This window comes from Macrobrachium nipponense, chromosome 42 (assembly GCF_015104395.2).
Source record: "Macrobrachium nipponense isolate FS-2020 chromosome 42, ASM1510439v2, whole genome shotgun sequence".
Taxonomy (NCBI): domain Eukaryota; kingdom Metazoa; phylum Arthropoda; class Malacostraca; order Decapoda; family Palaemonidae; genus Macrobrachium; species Macrobrachium nipponense.
This window is the reverse complement of record NC_061103.1, coordinates 22,366,044-22,383,603: the sequence shown is the minus strand read 5'-3', so window position 1 is coordinate 22,383,603 and position 17,560 is coordinate 22,366,044. Positions and strand designations below refer to the sequence as shown.

General features: G+C 36.3%; 1 protein-coding gene across 3 annotated transcripts in view; it reads left to right on the top strand.

Moving 5' to 3' along the window:
• The window catches only part of LOC135213021 (E3 ubiquitin-protein ligase PDZRN3-B-like), a 127,529-nt gene that overhangs the window by 72,941 nt on the left and 37,028 nt on the right, over positions 1-17,560 (top strand). For 2 of the 3 annotated variants that reach the window (XM_064246828.1, XM_064246829.1), the window contains exon 2: positions 8,241-8,729. The exons of the other annotated variant lie outside the window; for it this stretch is intronic. In XM_064246828.1, the coding sequence (XP_064102898.1) occupies positions 8,241-8,729 (489 nt within the window). The remainder of the gene's footprint in view (positions 1-8,240; positions 8,730-17,560) is intronic. 3 annotated transcript variants of the gene reach the window in all.

Here is a 17,560-nt window from a genome sequence, read left to right as displayed (position 1 = left end):
GAAAACCTTGCCAACCCTCTTCATGAGAATGAAATGTGGATGCTGAACACGAACGAAAGAACAAAAGGTTTTAAGCTGTTGAGCTGAACTGTTTGGGTAATATGCGTGGCGTAAGAAGAATCGAAAGGTTTGAGAAATGTGGATAGACGTAGAGACGGTCAAAAGTTAGCTCAGGTGAAAGGGTTGAAATAGGTCGGTCATATCATATGAAAAGAAAAGGATCATAGGTTGGTGAAAAGAGTGTATAACGCATACGTGTTAGAAGAGAGGGAGGTAAAGAAGTGCGGAAAAAAGAAGTATTAACATATATAGGAAGTGTAAGAGTGCAAGAAACTTAACTTAGACGTGACTGATACGGTATGTATATATGTATGGGGGTTTGACATCGCTTATGAGCGTATTTGATTGGGTGTGAAGTGATTATTTTCAGCTCATTTTTATGAGTGGGGAGGTCATGCACGATTCAGCAGCTAAATTATGGTGATGTCATTGCTCTTTTCTCTAGCGTCACTCCACATTATTGGAAACTGCTGATTTTAAGGAAAATAAATAATTAACGGCGTCCACGAACACACCTTAACGTTATACGCGAACTGGAAAGATATTGAAACTTCAAGTAAATCTCACAATAAAAGCCTTAAAAGTAAGGAAGTCCAGTGGAGTAGTATCTTTTATATCATCTACTCTGTCAAGTATTCCCTTTAGAAATTCAGACTGACTATGTATATTATATGTTTACTATGTACATTATATATAAACACACATATGCACACATATGTGCATACCTATATATTGTACATGTGGAGGGAGAGTGAGAGATTTTGAAGAGTTAATACACCATTACTCAAAGGATGGAAGCATCGATTTTCTAGAGAGAGAGAGAGAGAGAGAGAGAGAGGTGGGGGTTGGGGAGGTGGGTTACCGGACGGCGAGGCTGAAGTTAAGGAAATAGGGAATTAGAAGATCGATTTGTCAGGAAGAAAAGGAAGCTCGTATGTTTGAAAGCGATGTGTGTGTTTAGGAGAGAGAGAGAGAGAGAGAGAGAGAGAGAGAGAGAGAGAGAGAGAGAGGCCCATCCAAAAAGGCTCTGGTGCACTCCTGACACCCAGAGCCTCATTGATATTCCCCACCCAGAGCTTCCTGCTTGCAGAGTCGAGGCCAGACAACACCGAAACCTGACCTAACCCGCGCGGGAGATGGCTGAGGTATCGCCAGTGAGAGGTCTTGCAAATGACGAAACGATCACAGTCGAGGAAGCTGCGTCTCTCTCTCTCTCTCTCTCTCTCTCTCTCTCTCTCTCTCTCTCTATTATATTATATATATATATATATATATATATATTATATATATATATATATTATATATATATATATATATATATTTGTACATTTTAGCATGGAGCTAGCAGCTTTATTTATTCACATTCATAGATAAGGGAATATCTCTCTCTCTCTCTCTCCGTCTCTCATCTCTCTCTCTCTCTCTGATATAATATATATATATATATATATATATATATATATATATATATATATATATATATATATATATATATATTTGTACCTATTAGCATGGAGTTAGCAGTTTATTCCACATTCATAGATTAAGGGAATCCTCTCTCTCTCTCTCTCTCTCTCTCATCTCTCAATCTCTCTCTCTCTCTTCTCTCTCTCTCTCTCTAACTCTCTCTCTATATTATATAGGTATATATATATATATATATATATATATATATTATATTAATATATATATATTTGTACCTATTAGCATGGAGTTAGCAGCTGCATTCCACATTCATAGATAGCGAATCTCTCTCTCTCTCTCTCTCTCTCTCTCTCTCTCTCTCTCGGGATATTTTGACCTATTTCGAATTCCTAAATAAGGAAGACGTAGCCTTCAGAGTCAGCCCTCTAAGGGGGAAAAGTCACAGTGGTGAAGAGCAGAATATGTATGCATCAGAGAAGTGCCTTTGATATGCGCTGGAGATCTGTATACGGTGAAAGTTGACTGCAAACCGAGTTAAATGAGTTGCATTCAGAGTGATTTCGATTCTCGGACATTCCACTGAGGGGGTAGAGATGTGTATTTCTGGTGATAGAAGTTCACTCTGGACGTGGTTCGGTAGTCACGTAAAGCCGATGGTCCCGTTGCTGAATAACCACTGGTTCCATGCAACGTAAAAACACCATACAAACAAACAAACAAGCATTTAGAATGATGAAGTTGAGATATTAAATATTTCCAGAGGAAATAGTTGTGGAAAAGAGCGAAATGATATTTTTGTAAGTTAAGATTTAAGTGTTTTTGGAGGAAATTATAAGGAGAGAGGAGTGCCGATAATAAGAAAAAATTGTCTGTTTTCTCTCTCTCTCTCTCTCTCCCCCCGCCCCCCCTCTTAACACCTACACGGTATAAAGGTCTCAAGACTCAATCCCAAAGCTAAGAAGGAAATATATTTGATGTTTGAGGGAGGATCCTTCAGTACGTTGAATGCCAATGTTTTTCATTAAGAAAAGTGGCTTTGTCTTGATTTTTTTTTTTTTTTTTTTTTTTGCAGTGTATACTATCGGTATCCAAGAAGTTAGCATATTTGTGGACATGTAGTTTATCAAGGATTTCTTTCGTTATAAGTCATGTAAGCTGCTCTCTCTCTCTCTCTCTCTCTCTCTCTCTCTCTCTCTCTCTCTCTCTCGTCTCGTCTCTTTTGCACGTGTGGGCAATGTAGTTTATGGTGAGTAAGCAAGTAGTTTTAATGGTCTTTGTGACTAGTTCTGTTAACCTGAAAAGTATTTTAGAATAGTTCATGACCAGTAATTGATGGATTGTATGTTGTCGCAAACAAAACTATATATATTTGCTATGAGTAAAATATCCTATGTTAACATCAAGCTTACTGACCCTGCAGTCTTTTTAAACTACCTAATAATAATAATAATAATAATAATAATAATAATAATAATAATAATAATAATAATAACAATATAGCAAATTCTTTCGGATTGTTTGATCATTTCTAATAATAAAATAATTTGAAAAGTAAACGACCCAGCGACTATAACTGATACTAGATTGTAGCATTATAAAAACATTATAAAATTACTAACGAGATTTATTTTCAAAAGTCTTCAAGAATTATAGTTTTATTTCATTGAGTCCAGTGTGCGATATTCTAAAGGTAAAGGAGTCACTATCATGATATTTCGTATTAATACCTTGTGGAAACTGTATCCGTTTACTATGGCAAGATGTGCTTTATTTATTTTTTCCCCTGAATACATTTATTTGTTCCTTCTTGAATTCTTTTTGTATGGTATGGATAATTTTCTTGCAAAACGTACGGTGTTGTACGTTAATAGTCAATTCGTACGATAATTACGAGTATAACACGTGAAGACGATCCATTAGGGTCGTCTGACCGTGTAAATTTTTTTCGCACGGTGCGTGGTAATGTTTACGCTTAATGCAGTAATGCATATTCATTACACCGTAATCTCATCATAATGCGACAACTTTTTACAGCGTTGTTTTCACGCCGCGCTCTGCTATTAAGGATAATCACAAGAGTCTTCTGAGACGCTTTCTAAGTCTGCATAAGTCAGCCGAAGTTATTAACCATTTTGGGCGCTCGCTCTGCCCTCTAATAAGTTGAGGTAGAATTTCACACTCGAACATTATTATTCGTCTGAAGAGCTCGGAGAATTGAGCGAGCAAGAGTCCAGATAGAGGTTATGATCCTTTAGGCGAAGTATGTCTCTTTTTCAGGTTTATTCTTAAACAGTTTCTCTTTGTTATGATGTTTTTAGTACAGTGTGCTTTGTTGTCGTCATTATTTTCAATTTAATATTATAAATCCACATTCGGCGCGTTGTAATATTTAATCTTATTGTTATTGTTGTTGTTCTGTGAACTTTGGTCTAGAAAAATTTTAAAATTGTGAAGATAAGCTTCCAAATTAACAATAAAATAGGAAGATAATGGGGATATGAAAGCTCCAAGGCACTACTTGTCACGGCAGTACCTGTCCCTCCACAGGAGAAAAAATAAAAAATAAATAAAATAGAAAAAACTTTCTAGCGCCTCAGTGGCATGGTTGGTTTGGTGTTTGCTTCCCACCTCGGTGATCGCGGGTTCGATTCTCGGCCATTCCATTGAGGAGTGAGAGATGTGTATTTCTGGTGATAGAAGTTCACTCTCGACGTGGTGGTCGGAAGTCACTTAAAGAGCCGTTGGTCCCGTTGCTGAATAACCACTGGTTCCATGCAACGTAAAAGCACCATACAAACAAGTAAAATAAAAAAAAAAAAGAAAAAAAAAAAATAAAAACTTTCAGGTGTTCAGTGAGTCGAGCTGAAATGCATCCGGTTTCAATTTCTATATGACCAATTTAGTCCTGATCGTTTGAAGGAAATTACGTCTGTGATCGCCAATGTTGAGGAAAATTACTTTCTTCTTCCCCTCAAGGTACTGAAGTTGTTTATATATATATATATATATATATATATATATATATATTATATATATATATATGTGTGTGTGTGTGTGTGTGTGTGTGTATATATAGAGTATATATATATATATATATATATATATACTATATATATATATGTATATATATATTTTTTTATAATTTAATTAAATTTCAAGTTCTGTGAGGATGATTGCTGTTCTCTATTTCATGATATTGATGTGACTGATAATGTTCCATTCGCAGATTTTATTTAGCGTAAAAAACCTAATTGTCAAGAAGCGTTGTAATGTTATCGTTGATAACCACTGATATGACGATGCCCTAGAAATGATATTAGATCGTTCAGTCACTTCTCAGTGATTACTGTTGAGTCAAAAGTCAACTGTGTAACTTATGATCCAGAGTCTGTATCCATCTTTCGTTCATCTTTAACCTCCGTAAGGGTGCTGGTCTGTCTAACCTGTAGATGTTATTTAGGGCGTTGCTATCCATAGTCTCCTAAATGCTGTGCTAGCCTCTTAAATTTTTATATTAATGCAGTTATTGTAAGGGGATCAGTATACTCTGTTTTTTTTCATCTGTCCATCCGCCTGTAGTGTTTTCGTATGGTAACACTTCGTCCCGGGCTTTAGATAGTTACGCTATTGGTAAGTTTTAGGTAAATAAAAAGGATATCTGGGTGTACATTTTCAACTGAAAAGTGTTTTAATAACTTACTGTATGCGAATTACACCGTTAATATTCGAAATAGGATATTATTATAATCGTTGAATGTAAGCTGAATGTAACTATCTAAAGCCGGGACGCAGTGTTACCATACAAAAAACACCAAAGGCGGCGGGACAGACTAAAAAAAACAGTATAGTTCAGTGGTTCATCAGTTTGGTTAGCTTTACGTCCAGAATGTGGAAATTAGGACCGGTTTTGTTCCTGGAAGTAATGTAACCGCTTCTTAGGAAAAGGAAGTAGTTAGTATACCACTACTAGGAAAAAGCACCTCAGTGGCGTGATCGGTATGGTGTAGGTCTTGACCTGCCACCGCGTTAGCCGCGAGTTCGATTCTCGGGCGTTCCATTGAGGTGTGAGAGATGTGTATTTCTGGTGATATACGTTCACTGTCGACGTCGTTCGGAAGTCATGTAAAGCCGTTGGTCTCGTTGCTAAATAACCACTGGTTCCATGCAACGTAAAAGCATCATACAAATAAACAAAGAAAAGCTACAAGGGAAATGGACGTCAGTTAGGATATATATTGTTTATGTAGTCTTTCAAGCACTCACACATTTATATATATAGATATATATATATAATATATATATATATATATATATATATATACATATATATATATGGGTTGGCTAGTCTTTCAAAACATTTATATATATATATATATATATATATATATATATATATATAAATATATATATATATATTCGTCCATGCCTACGCACTGCGTTAAGGAAGTCAGTTATACACATTATGCCTGGGTGAGATGGGGGGTGGGGTGAGGATAATATTGCAGCGTGCTAATGAAGTGGGGATGGTTTTGCGCATCAGTTGTGTGCTGACTACTTTGCATTTTATGCAGATGACCTTCGGAAGAGATTAGGCCGCCGCGCGTAGGAGTTGGTCGGAGGTGTGTTTTACCGTTCGGGCGCCGGACCTGTTTGTACACCGTGCACCCCGATATGGGTTGTTTTTGTCGGTGTTTGTGTGTATGGGTCTGTCGGACACTTACGCGCACGTGTTTGTCTGTGTATACATACACATACATACATACATATATATATATATATATATATATATATATATATATATATATATATATATATATATATATATATATATATGTATATATAGTATATTTGTATGTATGTATGTGACACTTTACACTTTTTAGATGTTTTAGAGGCTTTGTAGTACTTAGATAAATGGGTTTTTATTTGCTACCTAATTTCTATTATATATATATATATATATATATATATATATATATATATATATATATATATATATATATTTATGTATATATAAACATATATATTATATATGTATATATATATATGTATATGAATATATACATATATATATCGATTAGGCCTATGTATAATTTAGTAAAACATTAAGCCGAAAATAACACATTTACATGAATTTCACTAATATACCCTCAGGAAATAAGACACTCAAAGGGGAATGACTATAAATCCTGTCTAACCCACCAGGGTTCGAACCCTTGCCACGTTTGGTTGATATATGGGCGACAGTGAGATTGATTGCCCATTCGCCTATCAAGATACCTGATTAGATAATGTCGCTGTCTCCAAAGCTTATCATATGTTACTCAATTTGATTTTTAGGGTTTTTTTCTGTTTTTTTTTCCCTAATATTTGAAAAGATATAAAAATGCCATATGTAAAATTTACAAAATATCACACGTATTCAATATATATTGTATATAATAATATATATATATATATAATATAATATATATATATTATATATATATGATACACGTAATATTATAATAATATGTTTATATTATATATATAATAATATATATATAAATATGTGTGTATGTATGTATATGTATGTATGTTTTATACATATAATTGACGTGGTAAAAATGATCATCGTATCAGTTTCATTGTACCAGCCAGGCTGTTCACAGTTCTTATAAGTGACCAAAAAAAAAACACTCACCTGCTCGATGTGTTTAAGTTTTTTATTTAAAAGCATAATAAATACGTGCATAATTATACACACACACACACACACACACACACCACACACACACACACATATATATATATTATATTATATATAATATATATATATAGATAAATAATTATATTATATATATATTTAATAGATATATGTATGTATGTATTATTGTATGTATGTATGTATGTATGCATGTTATTGTCACGTCAATTCAAGCAGCTGAAAGCTGCGACTGTATAATCTTCGTATGGTAATGTATGTAATAAAAAAGTTTTAGCGATTCCTAAGCACTGGAAAAAAATACACCGAGATAAATGAACGAGTAGAGACAATAAAAGGAGGAAAGTTAGAGTTTCAAGCAGTCATTGTTGGCAACAAGATGGAATGCGCTTAGGGATGGAAAATATTGACTACGAAACTCCTGTAGCTGGAGTTGTTTGAATTTGTGGTCATTGTTTGAAATGGTGAGATCAGTTGTTTGAATTTATTGTCATTGTTTGAAATTGTGAGATCAGTTGTTTGAATTTATGGTCATTTTTTTTAAATGTGAGGTCAGTTGTTTGAATTTATGGTCATTTTTTTAAAATGTGAGATCAGTTGTTTGAATTTATGGTCATTTTTTTTAAATGTGAGGTCAGTTGTTTGAATTTATGGTCATTTTTTTAAAATGTGAGATCAGTTGTTTGAATTTATGGTCATTTTTCGAAATGGTGAGATCAGTTGTTCGAATTAGTGGTAATTGAATTTGTGGTCATTGCTTGAAATGGTGAGATGAGGTATTCGAATTTCTGGTCAATTTTAGAAATGGCGAGATCAGTTGTATGGCATCCTAGTGTTATTATGTAGCCCAGGCTTGAAGAACACTTTAGGATTGCATTGAAAAAAAAATATATATGAACGCATCCCTTGAGGGTGCGTGACGTACATAAGCTTAGAATTGGAGTCAAATGATTTTGAAAGATTTGCTTATAAATTTGTTTACGGTTTAATTTGTTTTGACATTGACCTAACGTCCTCCTCCTCCTCTTCTTCCTCCCCCTCCCCGGCTCAGGTGAACGGCATCGACGTGAGCGGCCTAAGTCACTCGGATGCCGTGCAGGTGTTTCAGGATGCCCAGGAACCCATCATGGTGCAGGTGTTAAGGCGCCCGCAGAACACCTCATCATCAGCCTCCTCCTCGTCGACTACGACCACGACCACGACCACCTCCACCTCCACCTCGACGGAGGGCGTCCTCCATCCTCCCGCAGCTGCTGCTGCTGCTGTTTCTGCTGCTACAGCAGGAGCGTCAGCGAGTGCCCCTACCGCTCCTCCTCCTCCCCCTCCTCCTCCCCCTCCTCCGTCCCAGGCCGCCGGTGCTTCTTGCGCCTCCTCCTCCTCCTCCATCCCCTCCTCCTCGAAGCCGGAGCAGGAGGATGAGAGGAGGAAGGCGGCGAGAGGAGCCGAGAAGGAATCCGCAGAGGGCGTCGAAGGGACCACCGAGGAGGCGGCGGCCGCTTCCTGTATGTGCAATGGCGTCACGACGGGAACCCAAACAGAGGTCAGTCCTTGTTATTTTGTCGCCCTTTCGATGGGGGAAATGTCGGCTTCTTCTTCTTCTTCTTCTTCTTTCTTCTTCTTTTTTTTTTTCCGTTTATTGTGTTATGATTGTATTCCTTTATTTTGAACGTTTGTATTTTCTATGTTTTGAATGTTTTTATTTCCTTTATTTTGAACGTTTGTATTTTCCTTTATTTTGAATGTTTTTATTTCCTTTATTTTGAACGTTTGTATTTTCTTTGTTTTGAACGTATGTATTTTCCTTTATTTTGAACGTTTGTATTTACTTTGTTTTGAACGTTTGTATTTTCCTTTATTTTGAACGTTTGTATTTCCTTTATTTTGAATGTTTTTATTTCCTTTATTTTGAACGTTTGTATTTTCTTTGTTTTGAACGTATGTATTTTCCTTTATTTTGAACGTTTGTATTTACTTTGTTTTGAACGTTTGTATTTTCCTTTATTTTGAACGTTTGTATTTTCTTTGTTTTGAATGTTTGCATTTTCCTTTATTTTGAACGTTTGTATTTTCCTTTATTTTGAACGTTTGTATTTACTTTGTTTTGAACGTTTGTATTTTCCTTTATTTTGAACGTTTGTATTTTCCTTTATTTTGAACGTTTGTATTTTCCTTTATTTTGAACGTTTGTATTTACTTTGTTTTGAACGTTTGTATTTTCCTTTATTTTGAACGTTTGTATTTTACTTTATTTTGAACGTTTGTATTTCCTTTGCTTTGAACGTTTGTATTTCCTTTATTTTGAACGTTTGTGTTTCCTATATTTTGAACGTTTGTATTTTACTTTCTTTTGAAAGTTTGTATTTCCTTTATTTTGATTAACTGTCTCGTGGACTCCTGGTAGCAGTACAAACAGGACGACGAAAAGAATGTAATGCATATTTCAACCTTATTTCCAGCCAAGGTTTCAAAGCATGGCTTCATCATGACGGCTAAAATACAAAAGTAGCAACAATTAAAATCAATACATACGACCCAGTCAATAATCATTATAATGTTAAAATATAGATATTAGAACCGAAACATGAAAGTAAGAAAACTTGAGTGACCAAGAAGGCCACCAAAAGGACGAATAAACAACAACTCATACCTCAAAATAAGCATCAGTTAAAAGACTCAACCCGGAGAAAAACACGCATCCTTACGTCATAAGGGAAAAAAATTGATACCTGCATCTGAACGAGGAAGAATCAAGACAACCCAAACTGCCTTGAACTTTTGTTAACATGAGCGAGGGACGCGCAACGGCTTTAGTCCCTCCTCCTCCTCCTCCTCTTCTACCCAAGGGCTAAAGTCGTCCAATAATTAAGTCCTTAAGCGGGCAAGCTCGTGTGAACTATTACCACCCGAATCCTCTGGAGGGAACTTGCTTCCACGCCCTAAGTCGGCTTAGCTTCTAAAGTGAAAAATGTCAAAACAGCTCTTATATAATTATAATGTTGGTACCGGAGGGGTATTTAGGTCTCTCTCTCTCTCTCTCTCTCTCTCTTCTCTCTCTGTATATATATGTGTGTGTGTGTGTGTGTGTGTGTACATACATACATACATACATACATACATATATAAACATACATACATACATGCATATACGTAAACTATATACATATACATATACACACCAATAATCCGTTTCCTCTAAAAGGCGAATCGACCTATAGGCTGAAAATGAGAGTGATTCCTCACATTCGAACTGACGCACACACACACATGTATATATATATATATATATATATATATATATATATATATATATATACATACATACATACATACATACATACATATACATACATATATGTTTGTTATATATATAATGCTGTCTAGATCTCCCTTATAAGATAAGTACTTTGTGAGAAGGCGTGTATGCAGTGCTACGTGTAGCCGCTTTCTTCATATATATTAAAGCTGACCTTGTATTTTCAGTCTTCTCCCATTTTTCTTAAACAGCGAACGGGGTAGAAAAAGAAAAAGATAAAAAAAAAGAGAAATCCCGCTCACTGTTATAGAGCATTTTAAATTCATTGAACACACTCCCAGCCGTGTTAAATGTTCAACTCTTTGTGCCCGGAAGAATGTATTGCATAATGCATTCCTCTTCATTTATTGATTCAGCCCCTCCCTCATCCTTCCCTCCCTCCCTCCCTCCCTCCTGCCAACCTCTGTTCCTTGTTTATAACCCCCCCCCCCCCCCCCCCACCCCCCCCCCCCATTCCCCCTTTCCCTTCCCTTCCTTTCCATCCACTCCTTGTTTGCGCTTTGAGTGTTTCTTGCTGTGTTCGATGTTTTAATTTTTTTATTATTATTTTTTTTTTTACACTGAACAAGCCTCTTGGGAACATTTCAGTGTAATGGTTAGATTTTAGCTCCCTCCTCCTGCTCCCCTTATTGGTTGGTTTAGAATGTGATAGTGTGCAGTTATTCTCACTGTCTGTGTCTTTACTTTTATTTAATTTCTCTCTCTCTCTCTCTCTCTCTCTCTCTCTCTCTCTCTCTCTCTCTCTCTCAGGTATTCGGCGTTCATTCTCAGCCTGTTTAGTTTTTATACCTCTCTCAATCTTGTAGTTTTTTGTGGACTCTCTCTCTCTCTCTCTCTCTCTCTCTCTCTCTCTCTCTCTCTCTCTCTCTCTCTCACTGTGGGACCTGGGGCAACCCGAAGAAGATGTAAGGTCTCCCTTACTTTATTTGTATCTCTCGTAAATATTCAGGAATCGCTCTCAGCTCGTTAAGTATTTATTGTTGTATCAGTCATTGTAATTATTTAGTGGACTCTCTCTCTCTCTCTCTCTCTCTCTCTCTCTCTCTCTCTCTCTCTCTCTCTCTCTCTAATATTTTTTGTATCTTAACAATTCAGGTATCACTCCCAGCGTGTTAACTATTTATACCTTTACTAGTCTTGGAGTTATATATGGACTCTCTCTCTCTCTCTCTCTCTCTCTCTCTCTCTCTCTCTCTCTCTCTCTCTCTCTCTCTCTCTCTGAATTATGCGCGTTACAAGGTACACTTGAGCAGAACAGAAAAGGAGCAAGAGTTTATCTCTTGATATCTGCCCACCCAGAAAAGGTCGACCTTTATATATAGAAAAAACAATGTAGTGACACGGTTCTTACTAATCTTGATTCGTCTGTTATGTTCACCTCTCTCTCTCTCTCTCTCTCTCTCTCTCTCTCTCTCTCTCTCGTTACTCGGAAAAGTGCGCAAGATGCCTAGGGATCGCCTTAGACAATTGCCGTAAATTTAATAGCGGTGAATTGTGTACCTGGTGGTCAGTCGACTGGGTCGGAGTCATGGTTGAGATGGGTTAAAAACTATAGAAGGCTAAAACACATAATCTCTTTATTACTACTGGTTGTTAGTTCAGAGAAGTCTAGCAAAGGTTTATCCTTAGGCATAGCTACCTCATACCGTAAGTATACCTGCTGAATACCTTCTGGATCCACCCTGTTTAATGATAAGAATTCATATGCACACAATTCTTGTTCGTGAAGGAGGGAGATTTACTCGTCTCCCCGCCCCCCCCCCCCCCATTACGACGTATATAACCAGACATCTGTATCGTCTTCAAAAAAAGTTTTCAGTAAAACAAGACTGTACCATTTTATCAAAATTTCGGACGTGCATCGCACTTCTCGTAAATATCGTTCGTAATAGGGTTGAGCTGTGCCATTTCCAATTTCGGTGTGTGATCGTTGGGGTTGAAAGTCTTATTTTAGATCATTCATAATGGGACGGGTTATTTTAGTGGCTGAGTGTTGACTGCAGCCTACGAAATTTAACGGCTGTGTGTTGAACTATAGGAGATTCACACCAACCGTGCATCTGATGTCTAGGCCAGTCCCTTACGACGCTCCTGGTTGTCTGTTGATAAACCAGTCACAGGGCTGGGAGCTTTCAGTCTTTCTCGAGAGTTAACATAGGCAGGATGTATGTTCCACCTCTCCTGAGGGATACTTTTGAAAACCGTATCCCTCAGGAGATGTGGAACATACATCCTGCCTATGTAAACTCTCGAGAGAAACTTGAGTCTCCAGCTCTGTGATTGGCTTAACAACAGCCAATCAGGAGCGTCGTTAGGAACTGGCCTAGACATCAGATGCACGGTTGATGTGAATCTACTATAGTAGTTCTGTTAATTTTTTTTTTTATGTCTTCTCTGTTTACGAGGTATCTCCAAAGGTTATTGATGGATTTCATCATTGGTCCGGACGAGCGAAACATTTTTAAAAATTCTTTTAAATTTGTTATTATTTTAACCAGTTGTGCGCATTGAAAATCTCAAGATGTAAGATTTGGAGTTAGTAAGCAATTTTCCTTGAGCTTTTGCAGAGATATGTCCTGTATTGGCTCTGTTTTATTTGTATTTTTATCTATTTAATGCTAAATTGGTTTATTATACTCTAAAAAACAGGTTTTTATGTTTTCTATTTTGATTTATGGAGGAGAAAAGGGAGAATTTACTTTCTAAAAGAGAGGAGAGACCTTACAGACTTACAGACCTTACATTTCGTTCGGGTTGCCCCAGGTCCCTCAGTGTGAGGCGCCTCTAATGTTTACCAGAGAGTTGCTAGTACATCTTCCGGTATATTTTGCATCTTCCAATCTTGGATGGTCTGGGATGCAGTTTAGATATTTGTCGAGCTTATTCTTAAACATCTACGCTCACTCCTGATATATTCCTCAGATGAGTGGCAACGCATTGAATAGACGCTGCATTATCGATGCTGGTGCGTAGTGGATTAATGTTCTGTGTGCTTTCCTATTTTTCTCCTGGTATAGTTTTGGGCACTATTAATCTACCTCTGCTTGCGCTTTCTGATATTTTTTAGTTCCATGATATTTTCTGTTATTCCTTCTATCTGTTTCCATGCCTGAAATTATCATGTAGCGTTCTTCTCTCCTTTCTAGACTATATAATTTTAAGGATTGTAGTCTTTCCCAGTAGTCTAGGTCCTTAACTTCTTCTATTCTAGCTGTAAAGGACCTTTGTACACTCTCTATTTGTGCCAATATCCTTTTGATAGTGTGGGTACCATATCATATTGCAATATTCAAGTGGACTACGAACATATGTTTTATAAAGCATAATCATGTGTTCAGCTTTTCTTGTTTTTGAAGTGCCGTAACAACATTCCCCATTTTGCTTTACATTTGCCAACAGAATGGGGCTATTTGATCATTTGAATAACATGTTCCTATTCATCATCACACCAAGGTCTTTAACTGCTTCCTTATTTGTGATTGTCTCATTATTAGGTCCCCTATATGCATATAGCTTTCCTTCTCTGTCTCCATAATTTATTGATTTAAAAATTTATCAGAGTTAAATACCATCCTATTTACCTCTGCCCAATCATATACTTTGTTAAGGTCTCTTTGTAGAGCGTTCCTATCTTCATCACAAGTAATTTCTCTACTTATTCTTGTGTCATCAGCGAAACTACTCACTACCGAATCCTTAACATTACTGTCTATGTCTTCAATCAATAATAACCAACAAACAGTATTGCAGCTAGCACCGTACCTTGTGGCACACCGGATATTACCTTGGGTTTCATCCGATTTCTCATCGTTTGCAATAACTATCTGTTTTCTGTTGTGTAAAAATTCTTTTAACCAATTCTCTTCCTACTTATCTACGATAATTGTGTTTTCTAATTTTCTTTGCTATATATTATGGTCTACTTTGTCAAAAGCTTTTGCAAAGTCTAGATAAACCACATCTGTTTCATTTCCGCTTTTCATATTTTGAATATGTTCTCACGGTGGACTAACAGTTGGGTTTGTGTACTTTTTCCGGGTACGAAACCGTGTTGTCCTATATTAAACAAATTATTTTTATTAGAAAGAGGTTTCATAAATATTTCTTATTCATTACCCTTTCATACACTTTCATAAATAATTGTGATGTTAGACTCACAGGCCTATAATTACTTGCCTCTAGCTTGATCCACTTTTGAAAGTAGGGGTGGTGATATATGCTAATTTTGTGCTCATCATTTTTTTTATAATATTGCAAGTGGCTTTGCGATAGAATGAACTACTTTCTTTAACAAAATAGCAGGGACTCCATCCGGCCCTGCAGCAGCTCCATTTGTTAATTTCATTAATTGCCTGCATGGCAAACACCAAAATTATCGCTTTTCATTTTTTTACAATTTCTATGGTTCACGGCTAAATATTCACTATTTTCGTCCCTTACTTCTATATCATTATCTTCATTATCTATTCTAGGGGTGAATTCTTCTCTATATCGTTCTGCCAGTATGTTGCAAATTTCCTTTTTTTTCATTCGTTAAAAATCTCCCTTCAATTCTCAGAGGGCCTATTTCTATTCTTCTTTTATTCATCTTGTTCTTCGCATATGAGTATAATAGTTTGGGGTTTTGCTTGATATTTAATAGGGTTTTTTCTTCCAAGTCCAAGAGAGAGAGAGAGAGAGAGAGAGAGAATTCTGTTTTCATTAAAGAAAATTATATCTACCGTCTGTTATTCCAGTACTCGGTCATCAGCCCAAACTTTCATAAATCAGATCGAATCCATATTTAACGTCTGTTGATAGGCAGAAGACTCGTGGAAATTTTCCTGATCCTAGTTCAGTAGTTTGGTAGATATTAGCGATTTAGTTTAGTTTATTTCAGTACTGAATTGAAGTACCAATTAAAGTGAATGGTATTTGGTAGATTCGTACTAAGAAGTACTTGGAGGAAAAATAAATATTTCCACAATTTATCTCCTCCTCAGGTTATGGCTGAATCTTTTGAAATGTCATTAGAATTAACCGATTACTAGAAGTTCACTAGAATTAACCCATGGCGTTAATTTCATCAAAATTACCCGGTTACTTACATTTCATCAGAATCAAGCTATTCCTTAAATTTCGTCAGAAATAACCCATTACTTGAATTTCCCCAATTAACCGATTACTTGAATTTTCTCAGAATTAACCAGTTACTTGGATTTCCTCAATTTACCGATGACTTGAATTTTATCAGAATTAACCGATTACTTAAATTTCATGAGAATTAACCAGTTACTCAAATTTCCTCAGAATTAACCAGTTACTGAAATTTCATCAGAAGTAACCAATACGTAAATTCAATCAGAATCAACTGATTACTTGAATTGCGTCAGAATTACCCGATTACTTAAATTTCCTCAGAATTAACCAGTTACTGAAATTTCATCAGAAGTAACCAATACGTAAATTCAATCAGAATCAACTGATTACTTGAATTGCGTCAGAATTACCCGATTACTTAAATTTCCTCAGAATTAACCGGTTATTTAAATTTCCATATAATTACCCAATCACTTAAATTCCCTCAGAATTACACCATTACTTAAATTCCCTCAGAATTAACCAGTTACTTAAATTTCCTCAGAATTACCAACTTACTTAAATTCCATCTGAATCAACCGATTACTTAAATTCCATCTGAATCAACCGATTCCTTAAATATCATCAGAATTAACCGATTCTTTTCGAGACGTCATCTGGACGAATAGACTTAACTCCCCCCCCCCCCCCCCACCCCCCCCCCCCCTAAAAAAAAGGGGGGGGGGGCGGGGGGAGGCCGGCTCCAGCCTTATTCTGAAACCCCGTCGAACATCTGCGCGCAGAGGGAATGATGAAGGTTTCGATTTTCGAGCGATTAGCGAGTGTTAATTGGGCCGTAGGAGTAACCCACCTTCCATGTTGCTGACTGCTTAACGTCCAAAACTGGTTTGTAGGTATTTATGGCCGACGTTTTACCCAAGGGCTAACAGCAATTTTCTTCTTCTTCTTTTTCTTCTTTCTTCTTTTTTTCGCTTCGTAAATGGAAATGTTCGTTCTCGTGGTATGTACTATAATGCTGTGGTATCGATCTGTGTAGGCTGTGTGGATTACTGCTGTTGCTAATACTAGTAGTCATTGCTACTACTAGTAGTCATCTATACTGATGTTTGTACGTTCCACGAAGCTATCCACCATTCCTTCAGTTGTTTGAAATTACTATTACATTAATTTATACTGATGTTTTTAAAGTTCCGTGAAGCTGTCTACCATTCATTCCCTTTTTTTTTTTTTACTTGTATGTCGTTTCTTAGCTTTATTTATTTGATATTCTAAATGCAACTTTTTGCAATTTGCATCTGATACAGAATAATCGCAATCTATATAATAATGAGTGTAAATTGCCTTTAATGGTTAGCAAACGCAATCCTAAATCTAGCATATACAAACCAAAATAATATTTGGTACTTGAGAAACTCCGCTGTTTACATATTGTCTATTGACGCAAAAACCACATTAACATATAATTCGTTATAAAAAGTAGTTCTTTTGAAATAATCAGCAAGTTTAATACACTTTCTATTATTTTTTATTATTATTTTAGTAGATGAAACTTATCCACTTGGAATAAACACACAGGGGCCATTGACTTGAAACTCAAGCTTCAAGAAAATGTTGGTTTCAACCTCCCACGGCAGACCCCACACTGCAGCAACTGATCATGATACAGATCTAGTGATTTTCTATCGCTCTTGGGGAGACGCGAACCCGCGACATCTGAGAAGCATGCCACGACACTAACCACTATACGAGCGGACAAAGTTCTATGTTTAGTAAAACTCTTGTTTATTCAGCTAGGGATATACAGCTGGATTAGTTTGTATGACCTGAAAACTGCTTTTTCGAAATCCAGAATCGTCTTCCGTACTGGCAGTATTTGTACGAATCATGATATGATTCTTACGTAGTGTATAACTATGAAAATACCTTGAAAATCCAGGTTAATGGTTTGGTGTCTATGTAGTGTATTCAGCTTATAGGCC